This window comes from Camelina sativa, chromosome 12 (genome assembly GCF_030686135.1).
Source record: "Camelina sativa cultivar CO46 ecotype springtype chromosome 12, ASM3068613v1".
NCBI classification, from domain to species: Eukaryota; Viridiplantae; Streptophyta; class Magnoliopsida; order Brassicales; family Brassicaceae; genus Camelina; species Camelina sativa.
Window position 1 is genome coordinate 13170214 of NC_141891.1, and position 17301 is coordinate 13187514.

Consider the following 17301-nt stretch of genomic DNA (forward strand, 5'->3'; position numbering starts at 1 on the left):
TCACTAAAGTCGGCGGTGGATCGACAATGCCAACCGCTTACCCGACCACACCACAAGCCAACCAATGTTACGACGCCCAAGCCAACCAAGGTTACATTGCTGGAGCTCAGCCTTACCCGCCTATGTCATATGCTGTCTAGTCATTATGTTCCCAATGGGCGGTTAAATCATTTCAAATTTATTATAGACCGAAACTGTTTTTCTTTTCTTGTCTTTTGTTGTTCTGTGGTTTAATTTACATTTTGATGATAACATCATTACGCAGTGCCACAAAGGGATTTGACAAAACTGAGACAACAACATACTATAAGTCTGTCCAAGGATAAAGATATATAAAAGAACAAGCTAGAGTGATGATTCATAAAGTGAGTTTTGATAGATCCTTTGCTAAAGCTTTGTCCTTCTCCATAGCATCCCATAAAAAAGCTATCATCATCTCCGGGGACGCACTTCTGGTGGAATTCCTTGAAACGTAATAGGTTTGTTTTCCTGTGAAAAAACTTTCCAATCTCCTGATTTCAATCTCAACAGTAAGCTCAAGTTTACCTCTCACAAAATCATCGTTAGCATATTCCCATTGTTGTTCAGAGCTCAGACATAAACTTTTCTAAACCCAAAGGTCTTTAGCCAGGAAGCAAAAAATTGAAACTCGGTTACTCATACCTTTCGTTTTCTATTCAAGTCCCGGGACCTCTAACTATGGATGTAATACTCACATCCAGGATTTCATCTATTATTTTACCATTTTTTTCTTCAATCCGTGAGTGGGACTGACCTCGAATGGTCACAACAGCCTCGCTAGATATACGCTCAACAGTGTCTGTAACCCGTATTCCCTGGAAACCACGGTCATTTTCATCTGGAGCATATAACAAATTCATACCACACCTTATCACCTTGCAGTATTCTACTTTCCTTTCAGTTTCATCCGTAAGGTAGAATTCAAATGAGGCACTAGTGAGATGACATCTATTGCCGTCATTACTCTTTTCCATCCATTCGAAGATTGGCACATTACACTTGTTATAACTGATAAACACATGGTCAGATCCAAGTTTTCGTGGTTCATGGCAAGATGATCCACATGACTCGTTCCATCCCCCAAGGCAGAAACTAAAGCTGATAGACTGACCGTTTTGATTTTTGAACTCGCACTTGCATCTTACAGATAAACGGTTGACATGAAGACCTTCATTATCCTTGAAGGAGACAACAACAGATAGGGAAGCTCCAATAAATTTACTGTTACACCAGTGTGGAAGCAGGTCGGTTTCTATTGAAGATCCCATTCGCTGATAGCAGAACCATGAGGGTATGTCATTTCCTGGAAAACAAACAGCAACCAGAGGCTCTAGAACTAGTCCCTGCAAAGAGTTACAAAGAAAATAATTTAAGCAATGAGCTTACGATCGAAGTATCACCAGAACAACAGAGTGAAATGGAATTGGACCTTATGATTATGTTGAGGAGATGTCCTTGCCAGTAGTTGACTCTTGAGTTGGGCCTGCGCAACAATAGCTTCCTGCTCAGATCGGTTCAGCTTGAAGCAATCCGTGAAAATGAAAGTAGTATGCATCCTATCAGTTACTAGGGGAAGTGTCACTGGTTTTGCGACTTTTTCCAGAGAAACACACCCATGAGCATCTACATACTGTAGACTAGATGGAAGCACTGGAAGAGAATTGAGCTTGCAGCAATGTTTCAGGTCAAGCAACCACAGGCAATGAAGTTTCTTAATGCTTTCAGGTAGAGTCTCAATATTGTTTCTGCTTAAGCATAGACACCGTAACGAGTGAAAGGAGCTAAAGTTATCTGGCAATTTGTCGATATAGCTATTCGTGAGATAGAGGTCCGATAAAAAGGAGCTGCCTGAGAAAGGCAACAATATCAACCCAGTGGTACCTTTGATGCTAGATCCACAGAACGAAAACATCTTGAGTTTACTCAAACAAATCTTTTCAGGTGTCTGTTTGATGGTTGTTCCATCCATAAGCAAAATCTCTAAGCATTCCATCTCCTCTTTGATGGGTGGAAGACTCTCCAACGCTGAACAACCAGAGAGAATCAGTTCTTGAAGAGATTTCAGCTTGTAAAGATCGTTGGGAAGATACTTCAACCTGCGACAATTCTTGAGATTCAGCAAAATAAGGTTCCCAAGACTCCCGATGTGTTCAACAACTTGTTCAATTGCTGAGCCTTCCAAATAAAGTGATTCAATATTTTCTGATATAATATGAAACTCCTGAAGGTTTGAACAGCCACTGAGAATCAGAGTCTTGAGAGATTTTAAATTGATTCCTTCTGGGAGACTTTTAAGGCTTATGCACTCTCGGAGGTTCAGGTAAATAAGTTTGTTCATCTGTTCAATTGATGGTCCCAACATAACCAAACTCGTACAGCCTTCGAGATCCAATCTTTCAAGATTTTTGGCCCTGGACAAACCTGATAAATTCAGCAAGTCTTTTGACCGACTGAGGTCGACCCATCTTAAATTTTCTGTATTCTGTGGCATGAAGACAATGATTAAATAACTAATCAGCACAAAAACTAAATAACTAATCAGCAAAAAACATATATAGCCAAGCATGCACCTTCTCATCTTCCCACAGTTGTTTGATGTGGCTATAACGCAGATTAAGATCGACAAGTTCCTCTGGATTGAAATCTAATGGCAAGCAACCGTATGGATAGCCCTGCCAGTGAAGGTACACAAGCTCATCTGGAAAGTGATCAAGCCCTTTGCAGAACTGAAATATATGATCATTATCACACCACTGAGAACAATGAGAATTGTGGAACTTCAGGAATTTGAGATTCGACATCCTCATGAAAACATCAGGGCTTAGCTTGATCCGTTCGACATTAGACATGTTGAAGAAGATGCCTCTAACACATTCAGTTCCCTGATAGCAAGAGCAAGAGATTAAGAAACAGGGAAAGGTTAAGAGAAAGACCATATCAAGTGTATATACAATGTACTATAGCAAATGAATTAATGAAACATTATGGCTCACCGTTTTCTGCTCGAGAACATAGCGAATATCTTTGTGGTTCCATAACCTACTACGTTTGCCTGCCCTTTTGATGGATGACTCATATCCAATTTCCTTCCCCATTGTATGCATAAGATCATGCATCTCAAGCCTATTATAAGAAATGGTTACCATGCACTTATCTTCAAGCTCCTTCATCACAGCTGCAGCATTGACACGGTCTGATTTCAGGATGCTCGAAACGAAATCTGCATTTTCTGATCTGAAAAAACAAGCTATGTCCAGAAATATGCGCTTCTGTTCATCATCCAGTTCTTCATAGCTCCTTTTTAGCACTTTCTGAATCTCCTTGTCTGGCATTACTCTTAGTCTCTCCCATTTCTCCACCCAGTACGTCTTTTCCTTCTGACATAGACCTGAACCTAACAACTTCAAAGCCAACGGATGCCCTTTAGCATAATAAACAAATTTATTTGATAGATCCATAAACTCTTCAGTGGGGTAAAGGTTGCCGGAAAATGCATCTAGGCAGAAAAGCTCCATAGATTCCCTGTCATTCAATCTGGGAACTACATATGTTGCATCAGCGTTTTTCAGCAGCAGTTTCTTGTCACACGTAGTTATAACAATCCTACTTCCTTTACGGTACATCTCCTGCTGTCCAATGAGAACTTGTATTTGATTTTCTTCAGTCACATTATCCAGCACAATAAACAACTTCTTGTTCCTTAGAAAATCTTCCAACCTTCCATGCGCTCTGACATCCAAATTCTCTTCATCCAACAATTTACAAAGAAGTTTCTCATGCAAATGATGTAATCCATGCCGTTTCGACTCATTGTCAATGTCTTCAAGGAAACAGTACCCATCGAATAGACGATGGTTTCGTTTGTATACGCTATCAGCAACCGTGGTCTTGCCAATTCCAGCCATCCCAAGAACCCCAATGGTACGGTTACAGCTTGCATCATCAAACTTCAGTAACTCCTCCAGCTCCTTTGAACGTGATTCAATCCCTGGAAAACCACGGATTTCACATGGAGACAGATCATTGAGCATCCTGAAAGTTTCCCTGGCTATTTTGTCAACAAATTCAATCTCCGGCCTGTCCATCAACAATGTGAAGTTGAATCAGAGGGATCAGTTAGATAACAAATTTGCAATATCGGCATTTTAAGAACAATCACATTCTAAGGAAGGAAACGTTGGATCTGCTGTATTACCTATCCTCAGGAAGCACAAAGCCGAGGATATTGGAAGCAGTCCTCAGAGCTTCCTTCCATGCCCCAAGTTTGAGCCCATCTCCCTTAAAAAACTCCTTAGGGCTCAGGAAGGGAGCTTCAAAACTCCCCTTCTGATTCTCCACATCAGATTTCTTGACTTTGTAGAAGATTGGTATAACCCCATGACCAAATTTATCCCTGCACTGCATTATCTTCCAGAGTTCCTCCAAGCACCAGGTGGAGTTGGCATAGTTCTCCGAGAAGACAACGATTGACATCTTAGATTGCTGGATCCTGTCAAAGAGAACTGAGATGTCCTTTCCTCGCAGTAGTTTCCCGTCAAAGAAAGCATCAATACCTTTTCGGTGTAGGGACTCAAGGAGGTAAGAGGTGAAGGTATTACGAGTGTCTGCGCCCCTGAAACTCACAAACACGTCGAACTGGCGCTTGGAGGGATACGACGACGAGGAAGAAGAAGGAAACGCCATAAAAGGATGCCGATGATGCAGCTGTCTGGAAAGTATCCCTATTGGAAGTGAAATGGAAAAGACGACGACTTTGAGGTGTTGAACAACGAACGACGAATCTCTCCATAAAGATTCTTTTGCATCATTGGCAATCAGCACAACTTTGTTGACTTTTCAAAAGCCTGACCTGAAAAATGTTATTTTTATCCCACTCTCACGTTTAAAACAATTTTTTTAACTCTATTGGATTCACTCGCAGTGGACACAACCATTAAAAAAAAGCATGTCCATTCTCATCAACCCGTCCACATCAAATGAAGAGTGGTCCGCTAGATGATCATATTCATAAATCCAGTTTCTTACCTTGCAGGTCGCATCTTAAAACATTCCGAAACCAGTTGCTTTCCAATGAAATCTATACAGCTTTTCTTCCAAAGTGTTGCAACAAGAATCCATCTAGCAGCACTTATGATGTTGATAATGCTCAACAGAAAGCCTCAACCTGTAACAGGCCGAGAAAGTTATAGAGACGTTCCACAACAAATGAAGAGGGATAATTTCAAGTTGTCAACGTATACTTCAATAAGTATCTTACTAACTACATCTTTGACTCTGGAGAGCTGATCTCCATGTATAAAAACACTTCAGAAAACTGTTAATGAAAATTTAAATTCACCTGCCAACAAAGATTGTGGGGCATGAAAGAAGCAGGTAACATGAGACCCCAAATCCAAGTGTTTCTTTTCGTGATCCAACATATAAGCAACAGTTTGACATGGCATTCCACGAGTAAAGACGATTCTCAGACCAAAATTATTAACTGCTGAACATTACAGACAAAATGTGTGAAGAACTCAATATGCCAATAGACTTATTTATGGGCATAACAAAGACATCCTTCCAATAGGACAATATGGAAACCATAATCTAAACATAACATAAACAGTGAATTTCCTAAGTCACAACAATGATTTCTATTTAAAATTGGTTTCTTGCTCCAACAAAGAATATGGTGCATAATCTAACATCGTAATGTTGATACCAGGTCTTAGCGTCCGAGCAAGTTAAGTAATCAGAATCTCTCTTACAAGTGTTCTGATATCATGAACTCCCAACCTGAAACATGGATCATAAAGTCAGTCACCGAAAAGGCCAATCCTTAACACAGCGGTATCTCTATCCCAAAAGGAAAAACAACTTGGCAACTAGGACATCATGCCTCTTTACTTGCCTTATAATTAAATACAAAAGCCAAGGAATGTTTTTTCATTTAATATTTGGACACAATGCAATATTGATTAAAAAGCAACTAATTAGTAGTTGAATACCTGGTTAACTTATGCAGTGACTAACACCATCTGTCCTTTATCTTGTGCCCCATCTCAGATCCATTTCTCCTTTTATCCTCTGCCCAGATCCCTGCTCCTCTCAGTATCATATCTTCCAACAGTGAACCACCTTTTGTTTCTCTTGGAGAGATCTTGTGCTTCCGGTTTTTACAAAATCACGCTTCTAATGCCCAATCATATGACTCCATCACGCTTCCAAACTCACCTTTTCCGCTTCCGAAGTGGAAAAAGTGACAGATGCGGATACGGTGATCTCACCAAAGTTTCCATGCCTTTTAGCCCGAGACTTGTGCAGCCAGACAGGTTCAGCTCGACAATACATCTCAAGTTCTCTATACCAAATGGCAGTTGCTGAAGCCTTCTGCAATTCTCCAGATCTAGCGTACCAAGTTCAGTGAGATTCTCGATTGACTTTGGAAGTTCTCTTATGGCGGTTCCAGCTAGATATAACTCTGTCAAGTTTGGTGCAAAATCCTTAATCTCCTCAATCTCTGAGCAGCCAGATATATTAAGAAGCTTGAGAGATGTTAAATCCACCATGCCAGGCAGACTTCGCAAATGAGAACAGTCTTTCATATTCAAGGAAATAAGCTTCCCACAACGAGGAATAGTGCTAACGTCAAATAGACTCTTACAACCTTCAAGATCAATATGTTCAAGGTTCAGGGCTTCTGATAACATCAGGATATCAGTTAAGTTTCTGGAGTGACTCAGATTGATCTTCTTTAGCTTTCCGAGATTCTGTTTACAACATCAATAACTAAGATAAGTCATCACATGCAAGCTTATAATTCAATGTAAGCAGTTCTAATCACTTTAATGTCAACACTTACTTTCTTCTCTTCCCATAACTTCTCCATGTTAAGGCATGTCTACCTCTACAAGATTCTCAGGATTAAATTTTTGAGGCAAATTTTTAAGAGGATAATTCTCCCAGTGAAGTAGTCTTAGCTCATCAGGCAAAGTATCAAGGCCTTGAGGTAGACTTAGCTTGCATTGATTCTCAGAGGTTGAACAGTAGAACTTCAGCAATCTAAGTCTATGCATCTTACCAAACACAGTAGGACTAAGCTCGCAGGTCAAGTCAGACGCATCCAGGGAGATGCCCTCAATTGCTTCTGTTCCCTGACAAAAACGATCACATAAGTAGGGAAGCCTCAGATTTTACAACATAAGAACGGATAAATATGAAGTGTTAAAAAAGAACGAAACACATTCCGACGTACTGAATTGTTTGTCAATACATCAGCGATGTCGTTAGAGTCCCACAATCTGCTACGTTCCCATGGATTTTTGCCTTCTCCGTCAACAATAAATCTACCAATGTCTTGAAAAGGAATAGGGATCTCTATCCTGTTTTCCACAAGGCTAATGAGCGACTCGTCAATGAGCTCACAGATTGCCAAATATGTAAGAAATCCGCAAGCATCAAGTAATTGCACCACATCATCTTTGTTCTCCCCTCCGAAAAAACACGCAAGGTCTAAAAATATATTCTTTTCGTTTTCATCTAGTCCATCAAAGCTTCTCCGAAATGCTTCCTGAATCTGAGTTGGGGGATTTCTCCGCAAGCTGTGAAGATGTTCCATCATATTGTTTATATACTGCTTTGATACAGACGAAACCAAAACTTTGAGAGCCAATGGGATACCACTACTGCAGCTCATTAGCTCTGAGATTACCACTATTTCTTCTTCTATATATTGTTTGCAAAGATAAATAGATTCTAACTCGTCTAATTTTTGGATCTCGTATGGCTTTTTAACCTTACACTGTATAAGAACTTGTTTTCTCCTAGAGGTTAAGATGATTCTGTGTCCATGAGAAAACCATCCAAACCCTCCAACTACATATTCTGCATCTCTGGCATTACTCACATCATCGAGAACAATGAGAATAGCTTTATTTTGGAACCAGTCCCTCATGAAACTCGATTTTGTCTCACAAGCGCCTATACTTAGTTTTTCTTCTCCAAATACTTTAGAGAAGAAATCATCACGTATGTGCCTAAGCCCTTTGCTCTGAGATACTAGATGAAAGTCTTGCAGAAAGTAACACAAGTCATATTGTGGAGCCAGTATTTCAAAAATCTCTCTAGCAATGGATGTCTTACCTATTCCTGCCATGCCCCAGATTCCCTCAATTTCCACATCTGAAGGCTGGGGGTGATCTAAGAATGCTAAGATTCTGACCAGATTATTGCTATTTTTCAGATATAGCCTTAAGCATGCGCTCCTTACAACTTCCTTGGCGAGTATAAACTGAGTCCTGAAAACAAAAAAAAACACACAGAAAATGGAATTAATACCACATAATTATGGAAACTCCTCCGAATATTTGAAATGTCAGTAAGCACATTCCAGAGATTACAAAGTGCCACATTGTAAAACTAGTTTAAGAGAGAAGTCAATATACCCATATGTCCATAAATGTCCACCGATGGAGGCCAATTCAGCAATAGCAGCCTTCCATTTCTGAACTCTGTCTGCTTGGACATATTTCAGATACTGCAGCTGTACTAGCTCAAACTGGTCTTCCAAGTCTGAAAGCGTTACCATAAAATATACAGGTATAACTACAAGGTCTTTTGCTTTCCAATGTTCCATGATTGCCACCAAATTGTCCAAGAAGTGACTACTACGAGCAGAAGTATTTGAAAGTACCATGATAACAACACTACATCTATAAAACATCTCCAGGTCGAGGTTCTCTCTTCCGGAGAGATTAAATGTCCACGGAGTGACCTCTTGCTCCTGCAACTCTGTTAAAATGGATCTGATGAAAGATGTTTCCTCTACATCAATGATGTCATTGCAGGAAAAGGCTAATATGCATTCTGTTTCCCCAGAAATTCTCCTCACCATCTGCAGGTATCTAATCACAGCCAAGCTGCGGAAAGGATTGTCCTTGGGTTTTATGCCACGCCTCTCACAAGCAGCACTCAGACGCCCAACAAGGGCATTGGAGTCACCCAAATCCTTCTGCACGCAGAGAAAATCAATGATGTCTTTGGCTTTGCAACCAGAGAGAGTCAATCCATGGGTGCGGAGGAAGCTCCTGAAGGCGTTGCAATCAACGGTAGACTCAGACTCAGACTCAGACTCAGACTCAGTAGTAGTAGTAATGGTGCTCCCTTCACCTGAGAAATTGAAATTTTTGAAACCGAAATCACCAAACTGATGGGACTGAACGAGGCTCATGTCGCGTCTATGACTCCAATCTATGTAAAGTTTCCATCTTTCGGACTCATCTCCGAATCCTCGTTCGAAAGAGACCATGTCTCCTTCCTCGAGCTTTTTTTCTTTGACGAAACGGCTCCATCCTTTGGTCATCACGTAAGTCCCCAGAGTGTTCCAATACGAGTACCGGAATCTCCACATCTTGCCGTTTTTGTCTTGGAAACTCAACAACGTGCCGTTTTGGTTGTTTGATGCGTATGGTGGGAAATGCCTCTCCGCGTCTTGTCTAGGGAGCACGAGTCGGTTGAGTTTCCCGACGTCGTTTGATGTTACCACTATGTGGAACATGTGTTCTTTCTTCGGTGCTGGAACCATCATCATCGGAAGCTCGGATGTTGGAAGTTAATTCCTTTGGAAAATCTTGATTTTATGAGATGGTTCTTGAATCAAGATTGAATCTCTCTGTTCTGGTTCTTGACAAAAGCTTGCTCTTTTTTTCTTGATGTATATATGTGATGGGTCTTAGTGAATCTTGATCAAAATTACTCCTTTTTCTTCTTGTCCTTTTCTTGAGATGTGTCTTGGTGAATCTTGATGGTGTTTTAATCTTTCTCTTGACCTTGAATTGGTGAATTGTTACCGTCGTTTATTGTAGTTTGAGATCTTCAACAAACCTTGCATTAAAAAGAGGATACGAAACTAAAATCCAGCCACAATTATAAGAAAGGTGTTGCTGAATTAATGAAAAAGAGATCATAAAACTATCTTTGACCATGAAAAATTTGAGGACATATGAAATCTCTATAATCAATCGACAGCAAACTATAATACTATATACATAAATTTATTAAGAACTATCTTCCCGTTGACTTCAAATGAAATCAAAGAAGGGATGAGAGTAAGACAAACTTGGAACTCCAATTCAATTGGGTTCTTGCCAAACAAGACGGTTTCTCTCTTTCTCTTTATAAGGATGAAAAAAAAAATGGTCGCTTGAGATTCTTCAAAGAGTTTCAAGACTCAAAGAAAGATAGCCAATGTCTTTTACCAAAAACAAAAAAAAACAAATTTTTTTATTACTAGAATATTTCGAATATTTTCAAAATACCCAATGTGCCCTTGTTTTATGTTACCGGAAAAAACGTAATTATAAAAATGTCATTGTCACGTCAGACGCCACGTCAGAAGACGTGTATTAAATAACTAGCCGTAATACGTTACAAAGGTAATAACGGCTGAGTTGGGGATGATTTATGGAAAAAAACATTTGAGTAAGAGCGGACGGCTGACTTCGAGCATAACTCAGCCAAGCGTTACCGCTCACTTAATGAAATATGTGCTATAACTCAGCCGTTCTTACGGCTGAGTTTTCACCTGATGGTTGAGTTGTCAAAATTTTGGCTGAGTTATCACTACGACACGGCTGAATTAACTTTTTCCAGCTGGCTGAGTTATGAACAACGGCTGACTTAGGAGATGTCGTTACGGCTGAGTTATGGTTAAACACTATAACTCAGCCATCATAAGTTGACTTATCGGACAACTCAACCATTTTACGGCTGACTTAGTAGCAAAATATTAATTACTAGAATATCTAGGCCTAGGCATTTTAACCGAATCTGAAACTCGAATCCGAACTCAACCCGAAATGGACAGTTCGGTTCAGATTCGGGTGGTATTAAATACCCGATCGGATTTAGATTTCTTGAAATTCGGATACCCAATCGGATTCGGGTATTACCCGATATCCAAAGTAGATTCGAATCAACCCGAAATAAATACAAAAATGCATCTAAATGGGTTTGAACCCAGTACCTTAGACATTAATTGATGTATCATAAACCATTTTGCCACCTTGATTATTCTATCATAATATAAAAACATTAAGTATTTATATATATATATATATATATATATATATATATTCTAAAAATTGACTTATTTTTTTCTTTCTTAAACAGAATCCAGAATTATTTTTTTCAATACCTAGATCAATTTTACTAGATACATGACAAGCAAATCTATAAAAGAAAAAAAAAAGTGATACTTTGTGGGGTTTGAGGAGTGAGTGAGGTTGGAAGATAAATATGAATCATATAATATAATTTGCTATAGATATTGTTAGATTTAGTAGAGAATTTGAAGGATTTGATTCCTGACGTGGTGGCCATGGATAAACAAAACTAGGGTTTTTGGCTGAAGAAAAGAGAGATGAAGAAGAAGGAGACAAGAAGAGAGAAGTAGAAAGTAATTTTTTTTTTTTCACGAGAGAAGTAAAAAGATTTTTTTTTTTAATGAATTCGGGTAACCCAAAATTACCCGAACCCGAAGCCAAATTACCTGAACCCGACCCGATATTATAAAGTACCTGATCGGGTTTTATATCTCTACATCCGAAAATCCGAAAACCCGAACATCCGAACCCGAATCCGATCGGATACCCGAATGCCCAGGGCTAAGAATATCATTCAGCTACGGCTGACTTATTAAACAATATGGCTGAGTTACATATTTTCAGTTGATTAAGCGGCTGAATTTAGCAGCTAATTTTGCTTTTTAATTACTGTAATAGTATTCATGTTGCGGTTGAGTTATAATCTTGTTTGATGGCTGATTTAATTAGGCTGATTTACATGTTCGTTTGGTGGCTGACTTGCCACTTCGGACGCATCATCCATGTCAGCATTCCATGTCATTATCTTCTCCGGAAATACGAAACATCGTTCCTTCGACTCTTGTTCTTCAATTGGTTAAAAAGTGTTCTTCACGTTGTTCTTCCCCTTGTTTTTCTCCTCGTTCTTAACTTCTTAATTACACTCATTCTTATTAATCTCCTCATTCTTCTTCATTTTCTTTCATGGATCCAGTTCCAGTAATTGGGTAAAGAAACACAAATATGTATTTAAGCAACACGCATGTTCGCGATGTAAATAAGTTGGACACAATGTGAAAACTTGTCGGATATAGTATTGTTGTAATACATTTGTTTTATTTTGTGTAATAACTCAGCCGTCAAGCATTATAACTCAGCCGTCATATTAATCGACTAGGCCTTTCGTTTTCCCGTAAATACTATAACTCAGCCGTCATATACTGGAACTCGAAAACGAAGGCGGCTTAAACGGAAACAAACAAGATAGCAACGACGAAGAGATAGAGAGCGAGAGAGGATAGCCGGGAATTAGGGTTCGGCGACGAGAGAGAGAAAGAGTTTTTTTTTTCGGGTTGTGAACAGTAAAAACCTTTCAGTTTTTCTCTCTTTCGATATAAAGAAGAAACTGTCTGGAAAAAAAACCTGTCTAGTGACATGGATTATGGAAGATGATATGTATTTTAATTTGCTGATGTGTATTTTTTAATTATTTTTCTAATTAAAATCGAAATTATAAATCTACGAGTAAATTGTAATTACACCCAGACACTAAATATCTAAGAATTTTTAGAAAATGTATACCTATCAGGAATAAATCAACTTTTGGATAACATCTGAGTAATTCTTTTCTTTTTTTAAAGATAGACAATGAATGATATGGTTCGGGTCTAACTTTATGATAAAAACAGCCATAACTTTGTACTAGTTGCTATGTTTTAAAATTGAATACCCTTGATCAAAGAAAAAAAACTACATAGTACTTAAATATCAATCTGAAAATATGGCCTCAAGTGTTTTGGGAAAATATGTTCCCGTTGGGCGTTGGCAAATGTTTCTCGCTTATAAAGGTGAGGTCCTGATGGCTTCTTTACACGCACAATCACAAACTCTTTGACAGCTCTCTGGTGGGCGGAATTGATCCAAGGCACAATGATAAAAGTGATCTAACCAATCTTGACAGTATGTAAAGATAGTAATAGAACGGCTCAGCCTTATTATTATGATGATACAAAGTATATATACACAAGCGTGAGAACACTAGAGTATATGACAAATAAAGAAACTTAGATACAACTTAATATTTACAAACCAACCCCTCTAATACTCCCCCTCAAGTTGGCGCATGTAGATCACAAATGTCCAACTTGTAACAAAGATAATTGAATGCTGGTGTACCCAGAGCCTTAGTAAATATATCCGCAAGTTGTTGAGTAGTGTGAACGTAGTCCGTCTTGATCAAACCCTTCTGAATCTCGTCTCGTACGTAATGACAGTCCCGCTCAATGTGTTTTGTGCGCTCATAAAAAAACATGATTTGCCGCAATATAAAGAGCAGCTTTGTTGTCACAGTAGAGACTAAACGGCTCCGGCGAGGAGACACCAAAATCAGCAAGCAGACCACATATCCAAGTGAGCTCGGAAGCCGTAAATGCCATAGCCTATACTCAGCCTCCGCCGAAGATTGAGAAACAACACTCTGTTTCTTAGTTTTCCAAGCAATAGGAGACCCACCCAACAAGATAGCAAAACCCATGAGAGAGCGACGAGACATCGGACAGGTTGAAAAATCTGAATCACAATATCCCGAAACATGTAAATCACCATTCGTAGTGTATAAAATCCCTTGACCAGGGTTGTTCTTGAGGTAGCGAACAACACGCAGCGCAGCCCACCAATGTTTCAACCGAGGTTGGTGTAAGAATTGAGCCAGTACATGAACTGTATACATGAGCTCTGGCCGAGTAATCGTTAGATACACCAACCGTCCAACCAACCTTCGATATCGCTACGGAGTGTCGAAGTACTGTCCTGTATCTTCTTCCAACTTGTGATTTTGAAGGATAGGCGTACAAACAGGACACCCACCTAACAATCCACATTCATTGATAATGTCCAAAACATATTTCCTCTGAGACAAGTAAATTCCCTTAGATGATCGAGCCACCTCAATCCCCAAAAAATACTTGAGAGAACCCAAATCTTTCATACGAAAACATTGATTGAGATAACCCTTGAAGCAAGAAATTGTGTCTTCATCATTGCCACCGATAAGAAGATCATCAACATATACAATCACATAAAGACACATCTTCCCGCGTGTTAAAGCAAACAGTGAGTAAGTGTGGAGAGATGCTGTCAACATATACAATCACATAAAGACACATCTTCCCCAGCGGTAAGTCTCCGACATCCCATGTATGTTGGTCCTCTAAAGCATCAACTTCAAACTTAACAGCATCTCTCCACACTTGGAGTTGCATTGCTTCTTTGTATGTATCAGGTTCAACATTGGCCGAGATAGCAGCTAGAAAAACTGCATGAGCTGCAGAAAAACGCTCATTGGTGACGTAATTAGCTATGGGATAAGTGACCGTACCTTTGAGTGAAGATGTGGTAGGGGCAGAGGAGAGTGATGGGGGGGGGTGATCATTTATCAGTGAATGATATGAAACCTCGTAGCCCTGCAGCCGCTTGGAAGGCACTTTCTGTCTATGACCTCGTCCAAGTTGTTCAGTCAACGGTTCAACAACCTGTTCTTGTGTCAAAACCGGAGTCGCAATATCAACACTCCTCCTGTCGTCAGCCACCAGACGAGAAGAGACATCACTATGATCAACACCGATTGGCTGTGCTTGTTCCCCTGCTTCAGCTAACTCCTGTGGAACCACCAACCCAGGCGGTGTTGATCTAAAATCATCATCAGAGAGCAATGGCGGAGCTGAAAGAGATGGGACTGTGTCACTCGGTGTAGAAGACATTGTGGCAAAAGGAAACACCGTTTCATGAAACTGCACATCTCGAGAGACAAAGAAATCATGGGACTCTAAATCATACATAGTCCAGCCTTTTTTCCATACGGATATCCCAAGAAAACACATTTGCGACTCCTCTCCCCAAATTTATCCTTATCCCGAGAAAGCTTGTGTGCATAGGCCAAAAATCCAAACACCTTTAAACCGTCAAAGGAGGGTGGCTTGCCGTATAACATCTCATAAGGAGTTTTATCTTGCAATAACTGTGTGGGAGTTCTGTTGATAAGATGACTTGCAGCAAGTACACACTCTCCCCAAAATTTCACCGGTAAGGAAGCCTGAAACATCAAGGACCGTGCCACATTAAGAATGTGTCGATTTTTTCGTTCCACACAGCCATTCTGTTGCGGTGTGTACACGCAGGACGTCTGATGCAATATCCCTTCTTGATCAAAATAACGTTTTAAGCATGTGAACTCGGTACCATTATCAGATCAAACCGCACGCACCTTTTTATCAAACTGACGAGTGACCATGCACAAAAATTCTGTAAACAGGAGGATACCTCTCGTTTTTCAAGCAACAAATAAATCCAGACAGCACGTGAATAGTCACTATAGTAAGAAAATAAACAGCTCCTGACATAGACGGAGTACGGTAAGCTCCCCAAATATCACAATGAATTAAATCAAAAATAGCATCAGCTTTATTATTGCTTTCAGAAAAAGAATCCCGAGTTTGTTTAGCTCGATAACAAATATCACAACCCCCATCTGTGTCAACTGTTTTCCCAACATCACAAATACTAGATAAATAAGATAAAACACGATCAGAAGGATGCCCGAGACGTCTATGCCACAACGCACGTTGATCACTGCTTGTTGTTTTGTTTGCTTGGCCTCCAAGAATCCCTCTGAACTTGTAGACCCCATCACACTCTTCACCCGCACCAATCATCTTCAAAGTACGGTCCTGCAAAACACACACTTCCTCAGTAAAAGTAACAAATCCTTTAGTCGTTTTGAGCAATTTGGCAACAGAAATAAGAGAACACGTCAAATCGGGTGAATACAAAACTCCATTCAACCATATGTCACCACCCAAACACATCCGCCCCTGTTTTTCAGCCATAGCTCGATCCCCATCGGGAAGACGAATTGCGCATGGCAATATCGATTGAACATCACTCAAAAGGTTAATATCCGAAGTCATATGGTGCGACGCACCAGAATCTATGATCATATCCATCTTACCAGAAAGTTTGGATGCAGAAGGTGCTGTCTTCTGTTGATTAAGAAGACTAATCAAAGAAGTAATCTGATCGTCAGTAAATTGCGGGAGAGAAGCTCGATCGAACTCTTTACGAACAGTTGCAGCCGAGTTCGCAACAGGTTGTGCGAGTACTGAACTCGCAGTCCCAGCCTCCGCAGGGTGAGTCTGAGCCACGTTCGCGCGAGCCAGTTGCGAACCTCTCCCTCGACCGAAGCTTCCAACCATTCCTCCCCCTCGCCCAAAGCGTCCTCGACCTCCTCTGTTTCCAGCTCCTCTTCGTTCACCATAGTTTCTACCATGTTCATCCCACCAGTCCGGATATGCTTTGATCTGGAAACAGTCGGAGATAGCATGCCCGTATTTACCACAATGGGTACATGTAACATCCTTTTCACGGTACTGGAACTCCCCTGTTTTGCCTTTGTTCCCACTTTGAACAGCGAAGCCTACCGCGTCTACACGTTCTTCCTTGTTGTGTGTGATACCTTTCTGCCTTTCATCGCGCACCACTCGCTGATAAACTTGAGACAACTTCAACATTGGCTCCATGTTTGTTAGTGTGGAGCTTATTCCACCAAACCGAACATCATCCAACCCCATCAAAAATTGATGTGTTCGTTCTTCATATCTTTCTTGTTCATGATGTGCAGCAAGTTCACCACACGAACACGATTTCAAAGGCTTGTACACTGCCAGCTCATCCCACATCTTCTTTAGTCTCCCAAAATAGATCATTACACTATCTCCTTGCTGTTTGCAATTAGCTAACTCGGATTTTAGTTCATGCACTCTCGGTCCATTCCCAACCGAGAAATGCAACCTCAAATCTTCCCACAACATGTGTGTCATCCACCATCGAGATCATTGTTCTCAACGTTGGCTCGACCGTATTCATCAGCCATGCCACAATCATTGAATTGACGACTTCCCACTGCTCGATTTCTTCCGCCACAACCGGTTTCTCCAAACTCCCATCAATAAAACCCAACTTTCGTTAAGTACGCAAGGCATTCCGCACATGCTTCGACCAATCTTCATAGTTATCCCCTTTCAATTGTACCGTAGTAATCAAACTTCCAGGCCCTTCAGACGGATGTAAGTAAAGAGGCGAGGATGTTGATATTTCAGACACCCTTACGATCTCCTTACCTTTCCCTTCACTCATCGTAGTCTTCTCTGTTTCTGACATGATC

General features: G+C 40.3%; 2 protein-coding genes and 1 pseudogene across 4 annotated transcripts; all 3 read right to left on the reverse strand.

Annotated features, from left to right (window-relative positions):
* Positions 1-160: 160 nt before the first annotated feature.
* Positions 161-5497, reverse strand: LOC104733485 (disease resistance protein RPP2B). Of its 3 annotated transcripts, none has more exons than XM_087478664.1 (7): positions 5360-5497; positions 5047-5185; positions 4217-4865; positions 3015-4098; positions 2592-2903; positions 1451-2503; positions 161-1364 (listed from the first exon to the last, which is right to left on the reverse strand). In XM_087478664.1, exons 3-7 carry the CDS (start codon positions 4702-4704, stop codon positions 678-680), a joined length of 3624 nt encoding a protein of 1207 aa, XP_087334790.1. In that variant the 5' UTR covers positions 4705-4865; positions 5047-5185; positions 5360-5497; the 3' UTR covers positions 161-677. The 3 variants fall into 3 exon arrangements, with proteins under 3 accessions (XP_087334790.1, XP_087334789.1, XP_087334791.1); XM_087478663.1 differs by having other exon boundaries at positions 4217-4870; XM_087478665.1 differs by having other exon boundaries at positions 1451-1812; positions 1903-2503; positions 4217-5185.
* LOC109128202 (disease resistance protein RPP2A) lies at positions 5474-10206 on the reverse strand. Its single transcript, XM_087478667.1, is given in 6 exon segments — positions 5474-5799; positions 6012-6773; positions 6866-6896; positions 6898-7157; positions 7259-8300; positions 8448-10206. Coding segments are annotated over 5 exon segments (3018 nt in total). The 5' UTR covers positions 9593-10206; the 3' UTR covers positions 5474-5799; positions 6012-6233.
* Positions 10207-15352: 5146 nt separating this feature from the next.
* Positions 15353-17273, reverse strand: LOC147930477 (uncharacterized; annotated as a pseudogene).
* Between the last annotated feature and the right edge of the window lie 28 nt (positions 17274-17301).

What these genes read in the sequence shown, in the direction of transcription:
- LOC104733485 (XM_087478664.1), bottom strand. Translation starts at nt 4,704, where the DNA reads ATGGCGTTTCCTTCTTCTTCCTCGTCGTCGTATCCCTCCAAGCGCCAG. An exon ending in ATGTTCTCGAGCAGAAAACG is followed by an intron (nt 2,904 to 3,014) that starts GTGAGCCATAAT and finishes TCTTGCTATCAG; the next exon opens with GGAACTGAATGTGTTAGAGG. An exon ending in CTCCTCAACATAATCATAAG is followed by an intron (nt 1,365 to 1,450) that starts GTCCAATTCCAT and finishes AACTCTTTGCAG; the next exon opens with GGACTAGTTCTAGAGCCTCT.